Here is a 25510-nt window from a genome sequence, read left to right as displayed (position 1 = left end):
CCGATCCTACAGTAAATGGCTTTACAATATGGTTTCTTCCTGCTCTATACCTTCTGTCATCTCTCTGTAGGTTCACAAGTTTCTGGATAAGAACTACGACCAAGTTGGACAGCAGGTTCTCGACCTGTTCAGCCACAGCAAGAACAAGGTAGGAGGGGTTAGGGGCTAGGGGTTAGAGGTTAGAGGTTAGAGGTTAGGGGTTAGAGGTTAGGGGTTAGAGGTTAGGGGTTAGGGGTTAGAGGTTAGAGGTTAGGGGTTAAAGGTTAGGGGTTAGAGGTTAGGGGTTAGAGGTTAGGGGTTAGAGGTTAGAGGTTAGGGGTTAGAGGTTAGGGGTTAGAGGTTAGAGGTTAGAGGTTAGGGGTTAGAGGTTAGAGGTTAGAGGTTAGGGGTTAGAGGTTAGGGGTTAGAGGTTAGGGGTTAGAGGTTAGGGGTTAGAGGTTAGGGGTTAGAGGTTAGGGGTTAGGGGTTAGAGGTTAGAGGTTAGGGGTTAGAGGTTAGGGGTTAGAGGTAGGGGTTAGGGGTTAGAGGTTAGGGGTTAGAGGTTAGGGGTTAGAGGTTAGAGGTTAGGGGTTAGAGGTTAGGGGTTAGAGGTTAGGGGTTAGAGGTTAGAGGTTAGGGGTTAGAGGTTAGAGGTTAGGGGTTAGAGGTTAGGGGTTAGGGGTTAGAGGTTAGGGGTTAGAGGTTAGGGGTTAGAGGTTAGGGGTTAGAGGTTAGAGGTTAGGGGTTAGGGGTTAGGGGTTAGAGGTTAGGGGTTAGAGGTTAGAGGTTAGAGGTTAGAGGTTAGGGGTTAGAGGTTAGGGGTTAGGGGTTAGAGGTTAGGGGTTAGAGGTTAGGGGTTAGAGGTTAGGGGTTAGAGGTTAGAGGTTAGAGGTTAGAGGTTAGGGGTTAGGGGTTAGAGGTTAGGGGTTAGGGGTTAGAGGTTAGAGGTTAGAGGTTAAGGGTTAGAGGTTAGAGGTTAGGGGTTAGGGGTTAGAGGTTAGGGGTTAGAGGTTAGGGGTTAGAGGTTAGAGGTTAGAGGTTAAGGGTTAGAGGTTAGGGGTTAGGGGTTAGGGGTTAAGGGTTAGGGGTTAAGGGTTAGAGGTTAGGGGTTAGGGGTTAGAGGTTAGGGGTTAGGGGTTAGAGGTTAAGGGGTTAGAGGTTTGGGGTTAGGGGTTAGAGGTTAGGGGTTAGGGGTTAGAGGTTAGAGGTTAGAACTACGACCAGGTTGGACAGCAGGTTCTCGATCTGTTCAGCCACAGCAAGAACAAGGTAGGAGGGGTTAGAGGTTAGAGGTTAGGGGTTAGAGGTTAGGGGTTAGAGGTTAGGGGTTAGGGGTTAGAGGTTAGATGTTAGAGGTTAGAGGTTCGGGGTTAGGGGTTAGAGGTTAGAGGGTAGGGGTTAGGGGTTAGAGGTTAGGGGTTAGGGGTTAGAGGTTAGGGGTTAGAGGTTAGGGGTTAGGGGTTAGGGGTTAGAGGTTAGGGGTTAGAGGTTAGGGGTTAGAACTAGGACCAGGATGGACAGCAGGTTCTCGATCTGTTCAGCCACAGCAAGAACAAGGTAGGAGGGGTTAGAGGTTAGAGGTTAGGGGTTAGAGGTTAGAGGTTAGGGGTTAGGGGTTAGAGGTTAGGGGTTAGAGGTTAGGGGTTAGGGGTTAGGGGATAGGGGTTAGAGGTTAGGGGTTAGGGGTTAGAGGTTAGGGGTTAGAGGTTAGGGGGTAGAGGTTAGAGGTTAGAGGTTAGGGGTTAGGGGTTAGAGGTTAGGGGTTAGAGGTTAGGGGTTAGGGGTTAGAGGTTAGAGGTTAGGGGTTAGAGGTTAGGGGATAGAGGTTAGGGGATAGAGGTTAGAGGTTAGGGGTTAGGGGTTAGAGGTTAGGGGTTAGGGGTTAGAGGTTAGGGGTTAGGGGTTAGAGGTTAGGGGTTAGAGGTTAGGGGATAGAGGTTAGAGGTTAGAGGTTAGGGGTTAGGGGTTAGAGGTTAGAGGTTAGGGGTTAGAGGTTAGGGGTTAGAGGTTAGGGGTTAGGGGTTAGAGGTTAGGGGTTAGAGGTTAGAGGTTAGGGGTTAGGGGTTAGAGGTTAGGGGTTAGGGATTAGAGGTTAGAGGTTAGGGTTAGAGGTTAGGGGTTAGGGGTTAGAGGTTAGGGGTTAGGGGTTATGGGTTAGAGGTTAGGGGTTAGAGGTTAGGGGTTAGGGGTTAGAGGTTAGGGGTTAGAGGTTAGAGGTTAGGGGTTAGGGGTTAGAGGTTAGGGGTTAGAGGTTAGGGGTTAGGGGTTAGGGGTTAGAGGTTAGGGGTTAGGGGTTAGAGGTTAGGGGTTAGAGGTTAGGGGTTAGAGGTTAGAGGTTAGGGGTTAAAGGTTAGGGGTTAGAGGTTAGGGGTCAGGGGTTAGGGGTTAGAGGTTAGAGGTTAGGGGTTAGAACTAGGACCAGGTTGGACAGCAGGTTCTCGATCTGTTCAGCCACAGCAAGAACAAGGTAGGAGGGGTTAGAGGTTAGGGGTTAGGGGTATGAGGTTAGGGGTTAGGGGTTAGAGGTTAGGGGTTAGAGGTTAGGGGTTAGGGGTTAGAGGTTAGGGGTTAGAGGTTAGGGGATAGAGGTTAGAGGTTAGAGGTTAGGGGTTAGGGGTTAGGGGTTAGAGGTTAGGGGTTAGGGGTTAGAGGTTAGGGGTTAGAGGTTAGGGGTTAGGGGTTAGAGGTTAGGGGTTAGGGGTTAGAGGTTAGGGGTTAGGGGTTAGAGGTTAGGGGTTAGGGGTTAGAGGTTAGAGGTTAGGGGTTAGAGGTTAGGGGTTAGAGGTTAGAGGTTAGGGGTTAGAGGTTAGGGGTTAGGTGTTAGGGGTTAGAGGTTAGGGGTTAGAGGTTAGGGGTTAGGGGTTAGGGGTTAGAGGTTAGGGGTTAGAGGCTAGAGGTTAGAGGCTAGAGGTTATAGAGGATAAATCAGTTGGACTGCAGGTGATAATGCTTATTGCTAACAGCACATCTGATAAATCAGTTGGACTGCAGGTGATAATGCTAACATCACATCTGATAAATCAGTTGGACTGCAGGTGATAATGCTTATTGCTAACAGCACATCTGATAAATCAGTTGGACTGCAGGTGATAATGCTAACAGCACATCTGATAAATCAGTTGGACTGCAGGTGATAATGCTTATTGCTAACAGCACATCTGATAAATCAGTTGGACTGCAGGTGATAATGCTTATTGCTAACAGCACATCTGATAAATCAGTTGGACTGCAGGTGATAATGCTTATTGCTAACAGCACATCTGATAAATCAGTTGGACTGCAGGTGATAATGCTTATTGCTAACAGCACATCTGATAAATCAGTTGGACTGCAGGTGATAATGCTTATTGCTAACAGCACATCTGATAAATCAGTTGGACTGCAGGTGATAATGCTAACAGCACATCTGATAAATCAGTTGGACAGCAGGTGATAATGCTTATTGCTAACAGCACATCTGATAAATCAGTTGGACTGCAGGTGATAATGCTTATTGCTAACAGCACATCTGATAAATCAGTTGGACTGCAGGTGATAATGCTAACATCACATCTGATAAATCAGTTGGACTGCAGGTGATAATGCTAACAGCACATCTGATAAATCAGTTGGACTGCAGGTGATAATGCTTATTGCTAACAGCACATCTGATAAATCAGTTGGACTGCAGGTGATAATGCTAACAGCACATCTGATAAATCAGTTGGGCTGCAGGTGATAATGCTAACTTCACATCTGATAAATCAGTTGGACTGCAGGTGATAATGCCTATTGCTAACAGCACATCTGATAAATCAGTTGGGCTGCAGGTGATAATGCTAACAGCACATCTGATAAATCAGTTGGACAGCAGGTGATAATGCTTATTGCTAACAGCACATCTGATAAATCAGTTGGACTGCAGGTGATAATGCTTATTGCTAACAGCACATCTGATAATATTGACTATAGGCTAGATGCATAGTCCAATATATGTATAATAATGAACATGATTTCTACCAATATGTTACTGGGCCCATTTCTGGAGGGGGTTTATTTTCTTTAATTGTGGAGTAGAATCACCAGAACTGAGCTTTTCAGTCCTGCCACATACAGTTGAAGTCGGAAGTTTACATACACTTAGGTCATTAAAACTTGTTTTTCAACCACTCCACAAATGTCTTGTTAACAAACAGGCAGTATGCACCCTTTCTTGTCTTTATACCTGTTCAGACAACACCCTCTAGGTGGCAGTATGCACCCTTTCAGTTTGTTTACCAACTCATAGTAGTCGTAGAAGAAAATGGACTACTTCTAAATGGAGATGGCCTCAATGGTGCTGCCCATGCTCTCACAGACGTCATAATGGGGCAGATATAAATATGTAATGTCTATCTAAATCTATTGTGTGTTCTCCAGATGGTGGCCAACCTCTTCCTGGTTCACGCGGAGGTCGTAGGTCAGCATAGAGGTCATGTGAGGAAGAGCAGCACGGTGACCCGGAGACACCAGCCCCCCACCGTCTCCACCAAGTTCACCCTGTCACTACTGGAACTGGTAGACAAGATGGAGAGGTGTTATTATTATTAATATTAAAGGGAGGAGAGGTGTTATTATTAATATTAAAGGGAGGAGGAGAGGTGTTATTATTAATAATATTAAAGGGAGGAGGAGAGGTGTTATTATTAATATTTAAGGGAGGAGGAGAGGTGTTATTATTATTATTAATATTAAAGGGAGGAGGAGAGGTGTTATTATTATTATTAATATTAAAGGGAGGAGGAGAGGTGTTATTATTATTAATATTAAAGGGAGGAGGAGAGGTGTTATTATTATTATTAATATTAAAGGGAGGAGGAGAGGTGTTATTATTATTATTAACATTAAAGGGAGGAGGAGAGGTGTTATTATTAATAATATTAAAGGGAGGAGGAGAGGTGTTATTATTAATATTAAAGGGAGGAGGAGAGGTGTTATTATTATTATTATTATTAAAGGGAGGAGGAGAGGTGTTATTATTATTAATAATATTAAAGGGAGGAGGAGAGGTGTTATTATTATTAATAATATTAAAGGGAGGAGGAGAGGTGTTATTATTATTAATATTAAAGGGAGGAGGAGAGGTGTTATTATTATTAATATTAAAGGGAGGAGGAGAGGTGTTATTATTATTAATATTAAAGGGAGGAGGAGAGGTGTTATTATTATTATTAATATTAAAGGGAGGAGGAGAGGTGTTATTATTATTAATATTAAAGGGAGGAGGAGAGGTGTTGTTATTATTAATATTAAAGGGAGGAGGAGAGGTGTTATTATTATTATTAATATTAAAGGGAGGAGGAGAGGTGTTATTATTATTATCATTATTAAAGGGAGGAGGAGAGGTGTTATTATTATTATTAATATTAAAGGGAGGAGGAGAGGTGTTATTATTATTAATAATATTAAAGGGAGGAGAAGAGGTGTTATTATTATTAATATTAAAGGGAGGAGGAGGGGTGTTATTATTATTATTAATATTAAAGGGAGGAGGAGAGGTGTTATTATTATTAATATTAAAGGGAGGAGGAGAGGTGTTATTATTATTATTAATATTAAAGGGAGGAGGAGGGGTGTTATTATTATTATTAATATTAAAGGGAGGAGGAGAGGTGTTATTATTATTATTAATATTAAAGGGAGGAGGAGAGGTGTTATTATTATTATCATTATTAAAGGGAGGAGGAGAGGTGTTATTATTATTATTAATATTAAAGGGAGGAGGAGAGGTGTTATTATTATTATTATTATGAAAGCTCTGGGAGTTTGGAGCGAGCGGTCGCATTTGCATTCGCTCTGCAGGTAGTATAAATTTTCATTTCATTTTCATTACATTTCATTATAGTACAACGGTTTAATTTGTCTAACCTTAGCAATTTCTTCTTAGCTAGCTACTTAGCCGTCTGTGTATAAAAGATAATTGCGTAATTATCGTATTCCGTCGTCTATCGTAGTCCACACTGCTATCTGCCCAGTAGCTAGCAAACGTCCACCGTCTACCGAATAGTAGTATAAACTTTTCATTATAGTACAACGGTCTGATTTTCATTTTCACTACAGTACAACGGTTTGATTTGTTTGATCTTAGCTAGCTACATAGCCGTCTTTGCATCAAACATAATTGTGTAGTTATTGAGGTTCGCCAGCCAGCTATTTTCGCCCTAACATAACGCAACGTAGCCAAACACTGCTAGCTAGCCAGCTTGCCACCGAATAGCAGCATTGTAGAAACGAGTGCATTACAACGGAACGACTTGATCAGTGTAGTGTTGGCTGACTACACAGTTGTCTTTGCTATCTTTGATTTGTATTTGTTCGATCTTAGCTAGCTACTTAGCTGGCTACATAGCCGTCTTTGTATCGGTGATAATTGTGTAGTTATCAAGGTTCGCTGAGGTTCGCTAGCCAGGTATTCTCGCCCTAACGTAACGTAGTCAACCCTGCTAGCTAGCCAGCTAGCCACCGATTAGCAGCACTGTAGAAACGATTACATTACAACGGAACGACTTGACTTGTGTAGTGTTAGCTAGCTACTTAGTTTTCTTTGCTATCTTTCTATCTAAGATAATTGTGTAGCTTTGAGTAATTATCGGTTAGCTAGCCAGCTATTTTTCGCCTCCCGCGCTGCCGTCCTCCTACCTAGCCAACACTGCTAGCTAGCCAACTTCTACCGAATAGCAGCACTGTAGAAACTTACATTACAATAGGAACGACTTGATTAGCGTAGTGTTAGCTAGTTGTCTTTCCTGTCCTTGTATCCATGATAATTGTGTAGTTTAGAGAAATTTAGTGAAATTGTCGAGGTTACCTAGCCAGCTTCACTTTCAACAACGTAGCCACTGCTAGCCAGGCTACTTCACCAGCCAGCAGTACTATATCATTTTAGTCAATAAGATCTTGTATTTTATTCTTATTTTTTGCAACGTAAGCTTAACTTTCTGAACATTCGAGACGTGTAGCCCACTTGTCATTCTAATCTCCTTTGCATTAGCGTAGCCTCTTCTGTAGCCTGTCAACCATGTGTCTGTCTATCCCTGTTCTCTCCTCTCTGCACAGACCATACAAACGCTTCGCACCGCGTGGCCGCGCCCACCCTAACCTGGTGGTCCCAGCCCGCACGACCCACGTGGAGTTCCAGGTCTCCGGTAGCCTCTGGAACTGCCGATCTGCGGCCAACAAGGCAGAGCTCATCTCAGCCTATGCGTCCCTCCAGTCCCTCGACTTCCTGGCACTGACGGAAACATGGCTCACCACAGATAACACTGCTACTCCTACTGCTCTCTCTTCGTCTGCCCACGTGTTCTCGCACACCCCGAGACCTTCTGGTCAGCGGGGTGGTGGCACCGGGATCCTCATCTCTCCCAAGTGGTCATTCTCTCTTTCTCCCCTTACCCATCTGTCTATCGCCTCCTTTGAATTCCATGCTGTCACAGTTACCAGCCCTTTCAAGCTTAACATCCTTATCATTTATCGCCCTCCAGGTTCCCTTGGAGAGTTCATCAATGAGCTTGATGCCTTGATAAGCTCCTTTCCTGAGGACGGCTCACCTCTCACAGTTCTGGGTGACTTTAACCTCCCCATGTCTACCTTTGACTCATTCCTCTCTGCCTCCTTCTTTCCACTCCTCTCCTCTTTTGACCTCACCCTCTCACCTTCCCCCCCTACTCACAAGGCAGGCAATACGCTTGACCTCATCTTTACTAGATGCTGTTCTTCCACTAACCTCATTGCAACTCCCCTCCAAGTCTCCGACCACTACCTTGTATCCTTCTCCCTCTCGCTCTCATCCAACACTTCCCACACTGCCCCTACTCGGATGGTATCGCGCCGTCCCAACCTCCGCTCTCTCTCCCCCGCTACTCTCTCCTCTTCCATCCTATCATCTCTTCCCTCTGCCCAAACCTTCTCCAACCTATCTCCTGATTCTGCCTCCTCAACCCTCCTCTCCTCCCTTTCTGCATCCTTTGACTCTCTATGTCCCCTATCCTCCAGGCCGGCTCGGTCCTCCCCTCCCGCTCCGTGGCTCGACGACTCATTGCGAGCTCACAGAACAGGGCTCCGGGCAGCCGAGCGGAAATGGAGGAAAACTCGCCTCCCTGCGGACCTGGCATCCTTTCACTCCCTCCTCTCTACATTTTCCTCTTCTGTCTCTGCTGCTAAAGCCACTTTCTACCACTCTAAATTCCAAGCATCTGCCTCTAACCCTAGGAAGCTCTTTGCCACCTTCTCCTCCCTCCTGAATCCTCCTCCCCCTCCCCCCCCCTCCTCCCTCTCTGCAGACGACTTCGTCAACCATTTTGAAAAGAAGGTCGACGACATCCGATCCTCGTTCGCTAAGTCAAACGACACCGCTGGTTCTGCTCACACTGCCCAACCCTGTGCTTTGACCTCTTTCTCCCCTCTCTCTCCAGATGAAATCTCGCGTCTTGTGACGGCCGGCCGCCCAACAACCTGCCCGCTTGACCCTATCCCCTCCTCTCTTCTCCAGACCATTTCCGGAGACCTTCTACCTTACCTCACCTCGCTCATCAACTCATCCTTGACCGCTGGCTACGTCCCTTCCGTCTTCAAGAGAGCGAGAGTTGCACCCCTTCTGAAAAAACCTACACTCGATCCCTCCGATGTCAACAACTACAGACCAGTATCCCTTCTTTCTTTTCTCTCCAAAACTCTTGAACGTGCCGTCCTTGGCCAGCTCTCCTGCTATCTCTCTCAGAATGACCTTCTTGATCCAAATCAGTCAGGTTTCAAGACTAGTCACTCAACTGAGACTGCTCTTCTCTGTATCACGGAGGCGCTCCGCACTGCTAAAGCTAACTCTCTCTCCTCTGCTCTCATCCTTCTAGACCTATCGGCTGCCTTCGATACTGTGAACCATCAGATCCTCCTCTCCACCCTCTCCGAGTTGGGCATCTCCGGCACGGCCCACGCTTGGATTGCGTCCTACCTGACAGGTCGCTCCTACCAGGTGGCGTGGCGAGAATCTGTCTCCTCACCACGCGCTCTCACCACTGGTGTCCCCCAGGGCTCTGTTCTAGGCCCTCTCCTATTCTCGCTATACACCAAGTCACTTGGCTCTGTCATAACCTCACATGGTCTCTCCTATCATTGCTATGCAGACGACACACAATTAATCTTCTCCTTTCCCCCTTCTGATGACCAGGTGGCGAATCGCATCTCTGCATGTCTGGCAGACATATCAGTGTGGATGACGGATCACCACCTCAAGCTGAACCTCGGCAAGACGGAGCTGCTCTTCCTCCCGGGGAAGGACTGTCCGTTCCATGATCTCGCCATCACGGTTGACAACTCCATTGTGTCCTCCTCCCAGAGCGCTAAGAACCTTGGCGTGATCCTGGACAACACCCTGTCGTTCTCCACCAACATCAAGGCGGTGGCCCGTTCCTGTAGGTTCATGCTCTACAACATCCGCAGAGTACGACCCTGCCTCACACAGGAAGCGGCGCAGGTCCTAATCCAGGCACTTGTCATCTCCCGTCTGGATTACTGCAACTCGCTGCTGGCTGGGCTCCCTGCCTGTGCCATTAAACCCCTACAACTCATCCAGAACGCCGCAGCCCGTCTGGTGTTCAACCTTCCCAAGTTCTCTCACGTCACCCCGCTCCTCCGCTCTCTCCACTGGCTTCCAGTTGAAGCTCGCATCCGCTACAAGACCATGGTGCTTGCCTACGGAGCTGTGAGGGGAACGGCACCTCAGTACCTTCAGGCTCTGATCAGGCCCTACACCCAAACAAGGGCACTGCGTTCATCCACCTCTGGCCTGCTCGCCTCCCTACCACTGAGGAAGTACAGTTCCCGCTCAGCCCAGTCAAAACTGTTCGCTGCTCTGGCCCCCCAATGGTGGAACAAACTCCCTCACGACGCCAGGACAGCGGAGTCAATCACCACCTTCCGGAGACACCTGAAACCCCACCTCTTCAAGGAATACCTAGGATAAAGCATTCCTTCTGCCCCCCCCCCCCCCCCCCCTCCCTTAAAAGATCTGATGCACTATTGTAAAGTGGCTGTTCCACTGGATGTCATAAGGTGAATGCACCAATTTGTAAGTCGCTCTGGATAAGAGCGTCTGCTAAATGACTTAAATGTAAATGTAATGTAAATGTTAATATTAAAGGGAGGAGGAGAGGTGTTATTATTATTATTAATATTAAAGGGAGGAGGAGAGGTGTTATTATTATTAATATTAAAGGGAGGAGGAGAGGTGTTATTATTATTAATATTAAAGGGAGGAGGAGAGGTGTTATTATTATTATTAATATTAAAGGGAGGAGGAGAGGTGTTATTATTATTAATATTAAAGGGAGGAGGAGAGGTGTTATTATTATTAATATTAAAGGGAGGAGGAGAGGTGTTGTTATTATTATTATTATTAAAGGGAGGAGGAGAGGTGTTATTATTATTATTAATATTAAAGGGATGAGGAGAGGTGTTATTATTATTATTATTATTAAAGGGAGGAGGAGAGGTGTTATTATTATTAATATTAAAGGGAGGAGGAGAGGTGTTATTATTATTAATATTAAAGGGATGAGGAGAGGTGTTATTGTTAATATTAAAGGGAGGAGGAGAGGTGTTATTATTATTATTAATATTAAAGGGAGGAGGAGAGGTGTTATTATTATCATTAATATTAAAGGGAGGAGGAGAGGTGTTATTATTATTATTAATATTAAAGGGAGGAGGAGAGGTGTTATTATTATTAAAGGGAGGAGGAGAGGTGTTATTATTTATTTTAAAGGGAGGAGAGGTGGGACAAGATGAGAGGGAAATGCAGAGGTAGAGTTATTGTCACAATCTTTCTCCTTCTCTTGACAGGTGCAACCCATCGTTTATACGCTGCATTAAGCCAAACAAACAGAAGGTAGGTCTCCACGTCACAGTTTAACAGTGATATTGTTGGTACGCTGCATTAAGCCAGACAGTCAGAAGGTAGGTCTCCACATCACAGTTTAACACTGATATTGTTGGTACGCTGCATTAAGCCAGACAGTCAGAAGGTAGGTCTCCACATCACAGTTTAACAGTGATATTGTTGGTACGCTGCATTAAGCCAGACAGTCAGAAGGTAGGTCTCCACATCACAGTTTAACAGTGATATTGTTGGTACGCTGCATTAAGCCAGACAGACAGAAGGTAGGTCTCCACATCCCAGTTTAACAGTTATATTGTTGGTACGCTGCATTAAGCCAGACAGACAGAAGGTAGGTCTCCACAGTGATATTGTTGGTTTTGCCATAATATGTGTGAGTTTTCTTGTGTGTGTAGGAGCCAGGTGTGTTTGAGACGGAGCTGGTCGGCAGTCAGCTGAGGTATTCTGGTATCTTGGAGACCATCAGGATCCGTAGAGAGGGTTACCCTGTTAGACTGGCCTTCAACGTCTTCCTGTTCAGGTAACACACCCTGTTAGACTGGCCTTCAACCACTTCCTGTTCAGGTAAAACACCCTGTTAGACTGGCCTTCAACGTCTTCCTGTCGAGGAAACACACCCTGCCCCTATCTCAGGTATCAGTCCCTGGTGGGGACAGCCTCCTCTGACCTGTGTGTGTGTGTGTGTCTGTGTGTGTGTGTGTGTGTGTGTGTGTGTGTGTGTGTGTGTGTGTGTGTGTGTGTGTGTGTGTGTGTGTGTGTGTGTGTGTGTGTGTGTGTGTGTGTGTGTCAGGTATAAGTCTCTGGTGGGTTTGAAGCAGCTTCCAGCTCCTGATGGGGAGAACTGTGTCATTCTGCTCAGCAAACTGGTTCCCCTCCGACCCGGGGCCTACCAAGTAGGAGTTACTAAGGTAACCATCTATACCTAACCCCTAACCCTCCTACCCAGGGCCTACCAAGTAGGAGTTACTAAGGTAACCATCTATACCTAACCCTCCGACCCAGGGCCTACCAAGTAGGAGTTACTAAGGTAACCATCTATACCTAACCCTCCTACTCAGGGCCTACCAAGTAGGAGTTACTAAGGTAACCATCTATACCTAACCCTCCGACCCGGGGCCTACCAAGTAGGAGTTACTAAGGTAACCATCTATACCTAACCCTCCGACCCGGGGCCTACCAAGTAGGAGTTACTAAGGTAACCATCTATACCTAACCCTCCGACCCAGGGCCTACCAAGTAGGAGTTACTAAGGTAACCATCTATACCTAACCCTCCTACTCAGGGCCTACCAAGTAGGAGTTACTAAGGTAACCATCTATACCTAACCCTCCGACCCAGGGCCTACCAAGTAGGAGTTACTAAGGTAACCATCTATACCTAACCCTCCGACCCGGGGCCTACCAAGTAGGAGTTACTAAGGTAACCATCTATACCTAACCCTCCTACTCAGGGCCTACCAAGTAGGAGTTACTAAGGTAACCATCTATACCTAACCCTCCGACCCAGGGCCTACCAAGTAGGAGTTACTAAGTTGAGCATGTTAATTCAGGATGTGTTGTGTGGGTGAGAGACCAGAACCTCTTCATCTTCTGTTCCTATACATCACCTACAGTAACAATGGAACTTACAGTCCAACAGTGATGTCTGGTGGTTCTCTCTGTGTCGTTCCAGCTGTTTCTGAAGGAGGATGTGTACCAGTTGTTGGAGTCTAAGAGAGAGCGTGTCCGTCAGGTGGCGGCCCTCACCCTGCAGAGATACACTCGTATGTTCTTCGTCAGGAAACGGTACAAGGAGTTCCGAACCAAGATCATCAGACTACAGGCCTACTGTAGAGGCTTCCTCACCAGGTACTGACCCTAACCTCTGACCTCTGACCTCTTGCCCTGATCCCTGGGTAAGGGAACCTACAACCACCCTCGCTACAGTTACCAGACAGGGTATAGAACCCACAACCACCCTCACTACAGTTACCAGATAGGCTATAGAACCCACAACCACCCTCACTACAGTTACCAGACAGGGTATAGAACCCACAACCACCCTCACTACAGTTACCAGACAGGGTATAGAACCCACAACCACCCTCACTACAGTTACCAGACAGGGTATAGAACCTACAACCACCCTTGCTACAGTTACCAGACAGGGTATAGAACCCACAACCACCCTCACTACAGTTACCAGACAGGGTATAGAGCCCACAAATACCCTCACTACAGTTACCAGACAGGGTATAGAACCCACAACCACCCTCACTACAGTTACCAGACAGGGTATAGAACCCACAACCACACTCACTACAGTTACCAGACAGGGTATAGAGCCCACAAATACCCTCACTACAGTTACCAGACAGGGTATAGAACCCACAGCCACCCTCACTACAGTTACCAGACAGGGTATAGAACCCACAACCACCCTCACTACAGTTACCAGACAGGGTATAGAACCCACAGCCACCCTCACTACAGTTACCAGACAGGGTATAGAACCCACAACCACCCTCACTACAGTTACCAGACAGGTTATAGAACCGACAACCACCCTCACACAGTTACCAGACAGGGTATAGAACCCACAACCACCCTCACTACAGTTACCATACAGGGTATAGTGCCCACAACCACCCTCACTACAGTTACCAGACAGGGTATAGAGCCCACAAATACCCTCACTACAGTTACCAGACAGGGTATAGTGCCCACAACCACCCTCACTACAGTTACCAGACAGGGTATAGAACCCACAACCACCCTCACTACAGTTACCAGACAGGGTATAGTGCCCACAACCACACCCACTACAGTTACCAGACAGGGTATAGAACCCACAACCACCCTCACTACAGTTACCAGACAGGGTATAGAACCCACAACCATCCTCACTACAGTTTTCTCTCTCTCTCTCTGACTTTCTCATTCTCTCCCTCCCTCCCTCCCTCCCTCCTCCCTCCCTCTCCTCCCTCCCTCCCTCTCCTCCCTTCCTCCCTCCCTCCCTCCCCCCTCCCTCCCTCCCTCCCTCCCTCTCCTCCCTCCCTCCCTCCCTCCCTCCCTCTCCTCCCTCCCTCCCTCCCTCCCTCCCTCTCCTCCCTCCCTCTCCTCCCTCCCTCCCTCCCTCCCTCCCTCCCTCTCTCTTCCTCCCTCCCTCCCTCCCTCCCTCCCTCCCTCCCTCCCTCTCTCTCTCTCCTCCCTCTCTCTCCCTTTCTCCCTCCCTCCCTCCCTCCCTCCCTCTCCTCCCTCCCTCCCTCCCTCCCTCCCTCCCTCTCCTCCCTCCCTCCCTCTCCTCCCTCCCTCCCCCCCTCCCTCCCTCCCTCTCCTCCCTCCCTCCCTCCCTCCCTCTCTCTCCTCCCTCTCTCTTCCTCCCTCTCCCTCCCTCCCTCCCTCCCTCCCTCCCTCTCCTCCCTCCCTCTCTCCCTCTCCTCCACTCCCTCCCTGCCTCCCTCCCTCCCTCTCCTCTCCTCTCCCTCCCGCCCTCCCTCTCCTCTACCTCCCTCCCTCCCTCCCTCCCTCCCTCCCTCCCTCCCCTCCCTCCCTCCCTCCCTCCCTCCCTCTCCTCCCTCCCTCCCTCCCTCCCTCCCTCCCCTCCCTCCCTCCCTGCCTCCCCTCCCTCCCTCCCTCCCTCCCTCCCTCCAGGAAGCGCTATTTGAAGATGAGAAAGAGTCTGGTCAAGTTCCGTTCTCTCATCCACATGTACGTCACCCGCAAGAGATACATCAAGGTACGATGCACACTACACACTACACACTACACAACACTACACACTACACACTACACAACATTATACAACATTACACACACTACACACTACACACTACACAATACACACTACACAACATTACACAACATTACACACACTACACAATACACACTACACAATACACACTACACAACATTATACACACTACACACACTACACAACACAGGGGAGGAGGTTCCGTTCTCTCATCCACATGTACGTCACCCGCAAGAGATACATCAAGGTACACACTACACACTACACACTACACAATACACACTACACAACATTACACACACTACACAATACACACTACACAATACACACTACACAACATTACACACACTACACAATACACACTACACAACATTATACACACTACACAATACACACTACACAACATTACACACACTACACAATACACACTACACAACATTACACACACTACACAATACACACTACACAATACACACTACACAACATTACACACACTACACAATACACACTACACAACATTATACACACTACACAATACACACTACACAACACTACACACTACACAACATTACACACCATTACACAATACACACTACACAATATTATACAACATTACACACACTACACACTACACACTACACAATACACACTACACAACATTACACAACATTACACACACTACACAATACACACTACACAAAATTACACACACTACACAATACACACTACACAACATTATACACACTACACAATACACACTACACAACATTACACACACTACACAATACACACTACACAACATTACACACACTACACAATACACACTACACAACATTACACACACTACACAATACACACTACACAACATTATACACACTACACAATACACACTACACAACATTACACACACTACACAATACACACTACACAACATTACACACACTACACAATACACACTACACAACATTATACACACTACACAATACACACTACACAACATTACACACACTACACAACACACACTACACAACATTACACACACTACACAATACACACTACACAACATTACACACACTACACAATACACACTACACAACATTACACACACTACACAATACACACTACACAACACACAACATTACACACCACACAGTACACAACACAATACACACTACACAACACAGGGGAGGAGGTTACATCAAGGTACAACGCACACTACACACTACACAATACACACTACACAACATTACACACACTACACAATACACACTACACAACATTATACACACTACACAATACACACTACACAACATTACACACACTACACAATACACCACTACACAACATAACACACACTACACAATACACACTACACACACATTACACACACACACAATACACACTACACAACATTACACACACTACACAACACCACACACACAACATACACACACACACAATACACACACACACATTACACACACACACAATACACACTACACAAGACACACTACACAACCTTATACACAACACACAACATTACACACCACACAGTACACAACACACACTACACAACATTACACACACTACACAATACACACTACACAACATTACACACACTACACAACATTATACACACTACACAATACACACTACACAACATTACACACACAACATTACACACAATACACAACATTATACACACTACACAACATTACACACAACACAGTACACACAACACAACATTACACAACATTACACAACACAGTACACAACATTATACACACTACACAACATTACACACAACACAGTACACAACATTACACACAATACACAACATTACACACACTACACAACACATCATTAAACACACAATACACAACACATCATTAAACACACTACACAACATTACACACAACACAGTACACAACAGTACACACCATTACACGCAACACAATACACAACATTACACACAACAGTACACACAATACACAACACACAATACACAACAGTACACACAATACACACCACATAACATAATACAGTACGTAACATAACAAAATACATGACCTGTTCTAGTTGGGGTTAATAATGACCTGTTAATAATGACCTGTTAATAATGACCTGTTAATAATGACCTGTTAATAATGACCTGTTCTAGTTGGGGTTAATAATGACCTGTTCTAGTTGGGGTTAATAATGACCTGTTAATAATGACCTGTTAATAATGACCTGTTCTAGTTGGGGTTAATAATGACCTGTTCTAGTTGGGGTTAATAATGACCTGTTAATAATGACCTGTTCTAGTTGGGGTTAATAATGACCTGTTCTAGTTGGGGTTAATAATGACCTGTTAATAATGACCTGTTCTAGTTGGGGTTAATAATGACCTGTTCTAGTTGGGGTTAATAATGACCTGTTAATAATGACCTGTTCTAGTTGGGGTTAATAATGACCTGTTAATAATGACCTGTTCTAGTTGGGGTTAATAATGACCTGTTAATAATGACCTGTTCTAGTTGGGGTTAATAATGACCTGTTAATAATGACCTGTTAATAATGACCTGTTCTAGTTGGGGTTAATAATGACCTGTTAATAATGACCTGTTAATAATGACCTGTTCTAGTTGGGGTTAATAATGACCTGTTCTAGTTGGGGTTAATAATGACCTGTTAATAATGACCTGTTCTAGTTGGGGTTAATAATGACCTGTTAATAATGACCTGTTCTAGTTGGGGTTAATAATGACCTGTTAATAATGACCTGTTAATAATGACCTGTTCTAGTTGGGGTTAATAATGACCTGTTAATAATGACCTGTTAATAATGACCTGTTCTAGTTAGGGTTAATAATGACCTGTTCTAGTTGGGGTTAATAATGACCTGTTCTAGTTGGGGTTAATAATGACCTGTTAATAATGACCTGTTCTAGTTGGGGTTAATAATGACCTGTTAATAATGACCTGTTCTAGTTAGGGTTAATAATGACCTGTTAATAATGACCTGTTCTAGTTGGGGTTAATAATGACCTGTTCTAGTTGGGGTTAATAATGACCTGTTCTAGTTGGGGTTAATAATGACCTGTTAATAATGACCTGTTCTAGTTGGGGTTAATAATGACCTGTTAATAATGACCTGTTCTAGTTGGGGTTAATAATGACCTGTTAATAATGACCTGTTCTAGTTGGGGTTAATAATGACCTGTTCTAGTTGGGGTTAATAATGACCTGTTCTAGTTGGGGTTAATAATGACCTGTTAATAATGACCTGTTCTAGTTGGGGTTAATAATGACCTGTTCTAGTTGGGGTTAATAATGACCTGTTCTAGTTGGGGTTAATAATGACCTGTTAATAATGACCTGTTCTAGTTGGGGTTAATAATGACCTGTTCTAGTTGGGGTTAATAATGACCTGTTAATAATGACCTGTTAATAATGACCTGTTCTAGTTGGGGTTAATAATGACCTGTTCTAGTTGGGGTTAATAATGACCTGTTAATAATGACCTGTTCTAGTTAGGGTTAATAATGACCTGTTAATAATGACCTGTTAATAATGACCTGTTCTAGTTGGGGTTAATAATGACCTGTTAATAATGACCTGTTCTAGTTGGGGTTAATAATGACCTGTTAATAATGACCTGTTAATAATGACCTGTTCTAGTTGGGGTTAATAATGACCTGTTAATAATGACCTGTTCTAGTTGGGGTTAATAATGACCTGTTCTAGTTGGGGTTAATAATGACCTGTTAATAATGACCTGTTAATAATGACCTGTTCTAGTTGGGGTTAATAATGACCTGTTCTAGTTGGGGTTAATAATGACCTGTTCTAGTTGGGGTTAATAATGACCTGTTAATAATGACCTGTTCTAGTTGGGGTTAATAATGACCTGTTCTAGTTGGGGTTAATAATGACCTGTTCTAGTTGGGGTTAATAATGACCTGTTAATAATGACCTGTTCTAGTTGGGGTTAATAATGACCTGTTCTAGTTAGGGTTAATAACGACCTGTTCTAGTTGGGGTTAATAATGACCTGTTAATAATGACCTGTTAATAATGACCTGTTCTAGATAATGACCTGTTAATAATGACCTGTTAATAATGACCTGTTAATAATGACCTGTTCTAGTTGGGGTTAATAATGACCTGTTCTAGTTGGGGTTAATAATGACCTGTTAATAATGACCTGTTCTAGTTGGGGTTAATAATGACCTGTTAATAATGACCTGTTAATAATGACCTGTTAATAATGACCTGTTAATAATGACCTGTTAATAATGACCTGTTCTAGTTGGGGTTAATAATGACCTGTTCTAGTTGGGGTTAATAATGACCTGTTAATAATGACCTGTTAATAATGACCTGTTCTAGTTGGGGTTAATAATGACCTGTTCTAGTTGGGGTTAATAATGACCTGTTAATAATGACCTGTTCTAGTTGGGGTTAATAATGACCTGTTCTAGTTGGGGTTAATAATGACCTGTTAATAATGACCTGTTAATAATGACCTGTTCTAGTTGGGGTTAATAATGACCTGTTAATAATGACCTGTTCTAGTTGGGGTTAATAATGACCTGTTAATAATGACCTGTTCTAGTTGGGGTTAATAATGACCTGTTAATAATGACCTGTTCTAGTTGGGGTTAATAATGACCTGTTAATAATGACCTGTTCTAGTTGGGGTTAATAATGACCTGTTAATAATGACCTGTTCTAGTTGGGGTTAATAATGACCTGTTCTAGTTGGGGTTAATAATGACCTGTTCATAATGAGCGGTTAATAATGACCTGTTCTAGTTGGGGTTAATAATGACCTGTTAATAATGACCTGTTAATAATGACCTGTTAATAATGACCTGTTCTAGTTGGGGTTAATAATGACCTGTTAATAATGACCTGTTCTAGTTGGGGTTAATAATGACCTGTTAATAATGACCTGTTCTAGTTGGGGTTAATAATGACCTGTTAATAATGACCTGTTCTAGTTGGGGTTAATAATGACCTGTTAATAATGACCTGTTCTAGTTGGGGTTAATAATGACCTGTTAATAATGACCTGTTCTAGTTGGGGTTAATAATGACCTGTTAATAATGACCTGTTCTAGTTGGGGTTAATAATGACCTGTTAATAATGACCTGTTAATAATGACCTGTTCTAGTTGGGGTTAATAATGACCTGTTCTAGTTGGGGTTAATAATGACCTGTTCTAGTTGGGGTTAATAATGACCTGTTAATAATGACCTGTTCTAGTTGGGGTTAATAATGACCTGTTAATAATGACCTGTTCTAGTTGGGGTTAATAATGACCTGTTCTAGTTGGGGTTAATAATGACCTGTTCTAGTTGGGGTTAATAATGACCTGTTAATAATGACCTGTTCTAGTTGGGGTTAATAATGACCTGTTCTAGTTGGGGTTAATAATGACCTGTTAATAATGACCTGTTCTAGTTGGGGTTAATAATGACCTGTTCTAGTTGGGGTTAATAATGACCTGTTAATAATGACCTGTCTAGTTGGGTTAATAATGACCTGTTAATAATGACCTGTTCTAGTTGGGGTTAATAATGACCTGTTAATAATGACCTGTTCTAGTTGGGGTTAATAATGACCTGTTCTAGTTGGGGTTAATAATGACCTGTTAATAATGACCTGTTCTAGTTGGGGTTAATAATGACCTGTTCTAGTTGGGGTTAATAATGACCTGTTAATAATGACCTGTTCTAGTTGGGGTTAATAATGACCTGTTAATAATGACCTGTTCTAGTTGGGGTTAATAATGACCTGTTAATAATGACCTGTTCTAGTTGGGGTTAATAATGACCTGTTAATAATGACCTGTTCTAGTTGGGGTTAATAATGACCTGTTCTAGTTGGGGTTAATAATGACCTGTTAATAATGACCTGTTCTAGTTGGGGTTAATAATGACCTGTTCTAGTTGGGGTTAATAATGACCTGTTCTAGTTGGGGTTAATAATGACCTGTTAATAATGACCTGTTCTAGTTGGGGTTAATAATGACCTGTTAATAATGACCTGTTCTAGTTGGGGTTAATAATGACCTGTTCTAGTTGGGGTTAATAATGACCTGTTAATAATGACCTGTTAATAATGACCTGTTCTAGTTGGGGTTAATAATGACCTGTTAATAATGACCTGTTCTAGTTGGGGTTAATAATGACCTGTTCTAGTTGGGGTTAATAATGACCTGTTCTAGTTGGGGTTAATAATGACCTGTTCTAGTTGGGGTTAATAATGACCTGTTAATAATGACCTGTTAATAATGACCTGTTCTAGTTGGGGTTAATAATGACCTGTTCTAGTTGGGGTTAATAATGACCTGTTCTAGTTGGGGTTAATAATGACCTGTTAATAATGACCTGTTCTAGTTGGGGTTAATAATGACCTGTTAATAATGACCTGTTCTAGTTGGGGTTAATAATGACCTGTTCTAGTTGGGGTTAATAATGACCTGTTAATAATGACCTGTTAATAATGACCTGTTAATAATGACCTGTTCTAGTTGGGGTTAATAATGACCTGTTAATAATGACCTGTTAATAATGACCTGTTAATAATGACCTGTTCTAGTTGGGGTTAATAATGACCTGTTAATAATGACCTGTTCTAGTTGGGGTTAATAATGACCTGTTAATAATGACCTGTTAATAATGACCTGTTCTAGTTGGGGTTAATAATGACCTGTTAATAATGACCTGTTCTAGTTGGGGTTAATAATGACCTGTTCTAGTTGGGGTTAATAATGACCTGTTAATAATGACCTGTTCTAGTTGGGGTTAATAATGACCTGTTAATAATGACCTGTTCTAGTTGGGGTTAATAATGACCTGTTCTAGTTGGGGTTAATAATGACCTGTTAATAATGACCTGTTCTAGTTGGGGTTAATAATGACCTGTTCTAGTTGGGGTTAATAATGACCTGTTAATAATGACCTGTTCTAGTTGGGGTTAATAATGACCTGTTCTAGTTGGGGTTAATAATGACCTGTTAATAATGACCTGTTCTAGTTGGGGTTAATAATGACCTGTTAATAATGACCTGTTAATAATGACCTGTTCTAGTTGGTGTTAATAATGACCTGTTAATAATGACCTGTTAATAATGACCTGTTAATAATGACCTGTTCTAGTTGGGGTTAATAATGACCTGTTCTAGTTGGGGTTAATAATGACCTGTTAATAATGACCTGTTCTAGTTGGGGTTAATAATGACCTGTTAATAATGACCTGTTCTAGTTGGGGTTAATAATGACCTGTTCTAGTTGGGGTTAATAATGACCTGTTAATAATGACCTGTTCTAGTTGGGGTTAATAATGACCTGTTCTAGTTGGGGTTAATAATGACCTGTTAATAATGACCTGTTCTAGTTGGGGTTAATAATGACCTGTTAATAATGACCTGTTCTAGTTGGGGTTAATAATGACCTGTTCTAGTTGGGGTTAATAATGACCTGTTCTAGTTGGGGTTAATAATGACCTGTTCTAGTTGGGGTTAATAATGACCTGTTAATAATGACCTGTTCTAGTTGGGGTTAATAATGACCTGTTAATAATGACCTGTTCTAGTTGGGGTTAATAATGACCTGTTCTAGTTGGGGTTAATAATGACCTGTTAATAATGACCTGTTAATAATGACCTGTTAATAATGACCTGTTAATAATGACCTGTTCTAGATGGGGTTAATAATGACCTGTTCTAGTTGGGGTTAATAATGACCTGTTCTAGTTGGGGTTAATAATGACCTGTTCTAGTTGGGGTTAATAATGACCTGTTAATAATGACCTGTTCTAGTTGGGGTTAATAATGACCTGTTAATAATGACCTGTTAATAATGACCTGTTCTAGTTGGGGTTAATAATGACCTGTTAATAATGACCTGTTAATAATGACCTGTTCTAGTTGGGGTTAATAATGACCTGTTAATAATGACCTGTTCTAGTTGGGGTTAATAATGACCTGTTCTAGTTGGGGTTAATAATGACCTGTTAATAATGACCTGTTAATAATGACCTGTTCTAGTTGGGGTTAATAATGACCTGTTAATAATGACCTGTTAATAATGACCTGTTCTAGTTGGGGTTAATAATGACCTGTTAATAATGACCTGTTCTAGTTGGGGTTAATAATGACCTGTTAATAATGACCTGTTCTAGTTGGGGTTAATAATGACCTGTTCTAGTTGGGTTAATAATGACCTGTTCTAGTTGGGGTTAATAATGACCTGTTAATAATGACCTGTTCTAGTTGGGGTTAATAATGACCTGTTCTAGTTGGGGTTAATAATGACCTGTTCTAGTTGGGGTTAATAATGACCTGTTAATAATGACCTGTTCTAGTTGGGGTTAATAATGACCTGTTAATAATGACCTGTTCTAGTTGGGGTTAATAATGACCTGTTAATAATGACCTGTTCTAGTTGGGGTTAATAATGACCTGTTAATAATGACCTGTTCTAGTTGGGGTTAATAATGACCTGTTAATAATGACCTGTTCTAGTTGGGGTTAATAATGACCTGTTCTAGTTGGGGTTAATAATGACCTGTTAATAATGACCTGTTCTAGTTGGGGTTAATAATGACCTGTTCTAGTTGGGGTTAATAATGACCTGTTCTAGTTGGGGTTAATAATGACCTGTTCTAGTTGGGGTTAATAATGACCTGTTAATAATGACCTGTTCTAGTTGGGGTTAATAATGACCTGTTCTAGTTGGGGTTAATAATGACCTGTTAATAATGACCTGTTCTAGTTGGGGTTAATAATGACCTGTTAATAATGACCTGTTCTAGTTGGGGTTAATAATGACCTGTTAATAATGACCTGTTCTAGTTGGGGTTAATAATGACCTGTTAATAATGACCTGTTCTAGTTGGGGTTAATAATGACCTGTTCTAGTTGGGTTAATAATGACCTGTTAATAATGACCTGTTCTAGTTGGGGTTAATAATGACCTGTTAATAATGACCTGTTCTAGTTGGGGTTAATAATGACCTGTTAATAATGACCTGTTCTAGTTGGGGTTAATAATGACCTGTTAATAATGACCTGTTCTAGTTGGGGTTAATAATGACCTGTTCTAGTGGGGTTAATAATGACCTGTTAATAATGACCTGTTCTAGTTGGGGTTAATAATGACCTGTTCTAGTTGGGGTTAATAATGACCTGTTAATAATGACCTGTTCTAGTTGGGGTTAATAATGACCTGTTAATAATGACCTGTTCTAGTTGGGGTTAATAATGACCTGTTAATAATGACCTGTTCTAGTTGGGGTTAATAATGACCTGTTAATAATGACCTGTTCTAGTTGGGGTTAATAATGACCTGTTAATAATGACCTGTTCTAGTTGGGGTTAATAATGACCTGTTCTAGTTGGGGTTAATAATGACCTGTTCTAGTTGGGGTTAATAATGACCTGTTAATAATGACCTGTTCTAGTTGGGGTTAATAATGACCTGTTCTAGTTGGGGTTAATAATGACCTGTTAATAATGACCTGTTAATAATGACCTGTTCTAGTTGGGGTTAATAATGACCTGTTCTAGTTGGGGTTAATAATGACCTGTTAATAATGACCTGTTCTAGTTGGGGTTAATAATGACCTGTTCTAGTTGGGGTTAATAATGACCTGTTCTAGTTGGGGTTAATAATGACCTGTTCTAGTTGGGGTTAATAATGACCTGTTAATAATGACCTGTTCTAGTTGGGGTTAATAATGACCTGTTCTAGTTGGGGTTAATAATGACCTGTTAATAATGACCTGTTCTAGTTGGGGTTAATAATGACCTGTTAATAATGACCTGTTCTAGTTGGGGTTAATAATGACCTGTTCTAGTTGGGGTTAATAATGACCTGTTAATAATGACCTGTTAATAATGACCTGTTCTAGTTGGGGTTAATAATGACCTGTTAATAATGACCTGTTAATAATGACCTGTTCTAGTTGGGGTTAATAATGACCTGTTAATAATGACCTGTTCTAGTTGGGGTTAATAATGACCTGTTCTAGTTGGGGTTAATAATGACCTGTTAATAATGACCTGTTCTAGTTGGGGTTAATAATGACCTGTTCTAGTTGGGGTTAATAATGACCTGTTAATAATGACCTGTTAATAATGACCTGTTCTAGTTGGGGTTAATAATGACCTGTTAATAATGACCTGTTCTAGTTGGGGTTAATAATGACCTGTTAATAATGACCTGTTAATAATGACCTGTTAATAATGACCTGTTAATAATGACCTGTTCTAGTTGGGGTTAATAATGACCTGTTCTAGTTGGGGTTAATAATGACCTGTTCTAGTTGGGGTTAATAATGACCTGTTCTAGTTGGGGTTAATAATGACCTGTTAATAATGACCTGTTCTAGTTGGGGTTAATAATGACCTGTTCTAGTTGGGGTTAATAATGACCTGTTAATAATGACCTGTTCTAGTTGGGGTTAATAATGACCTGTTCTAGTTGGGGTTAATAATGACCTGTTCTAGTTGGGGTTAATAATGACCTGTTCTAGTTGGGGTTAATAATGACCTGTTAATAATGACCTGTTCTAGTTGGGGTTAATAATGACCTGTTCTAGTTGGGGTTAATAATGACCTGTTAATAATGACCTGTTCTAGTTGGGGTTAATAATGACCTGTTCTAGTTGGGGTTAATAATGACCTGTTCTAGTTGGGGTTAATAATGACCTGTTAATAATGACCTGTTCTAGTTGGGGTTAATAATGACCTGTTAATAATGACCTGTTAATAATGACCTGTTCTAGTTGGGGTTAATAATGACCTGTTCTAGTTGGGGTTAATAATGACCTGTTAATAATGACCTGTTCTAGTTGGGGTTAATAATGACCTGTTCTAGTTGGGGTTAATAATG

General features: G+C 42.5%; 1 protein-coding gene across 1 annotated transcript in view; it reads left to right on the top strand.

The window, feature by feature from the left end:
- The window catches only part of LOC129867767 (unconventional myosin-XV-like), a 414777-nt gene that overhangs the window by 148074 nt on the left and 241193 nt on the right, over nucleotides 1-25510 (top strand). The window contains exons 17-23 of the mRNA XM_055941278.1: nucleotides 71-148; nucleotides 4378-4532; nucleotides 10834-10879; nucleotides 11284-11408; nucleotides 11679-11796; nucleotides 12560-12735; nucleotides 14521-14605. Coding sequence (XP_055797253.1) covers nucleotides 71-148; nucleotides 4378-4532; nucleotides 10834-10879; nucleotides 11284-11408; nucleotides 11679-11796; nucleotides 12560-12735; nucleotides 14521-14605 — 783 coding nt within the window. The remainder of the gene's footprint in view (nucleotides 1-70; nucleotides 149-4377; nucleotides 4533-10833; nucleotides 10880-11283; nucleotides 11409-11678; nucleotides 11797-12559; nucleotides 12736-14520; nucleotides 14606-25510) is intronic.

Source organism: Salvelinus fontinalis, chromosome 2 (assembly GCF_029448725.1).
Source record: "Salvelinus fontinalis isolate EN_2023a chromosome 2, ASM2944872v1, whole genome shotgun sequence".
Classification (NCBI taxonomy): Eukaryota; Metazoa; Chordata; class Actinopteri; order Salmoniformes; family Salmonidae; genus Salvelinus; species Salvelinus fontinalis.
The sequence above is the reverse complement of the archived record's forward strand: the minus strand, read 5'-3'. Positions and strand labels throughout refer to the sequence as shown.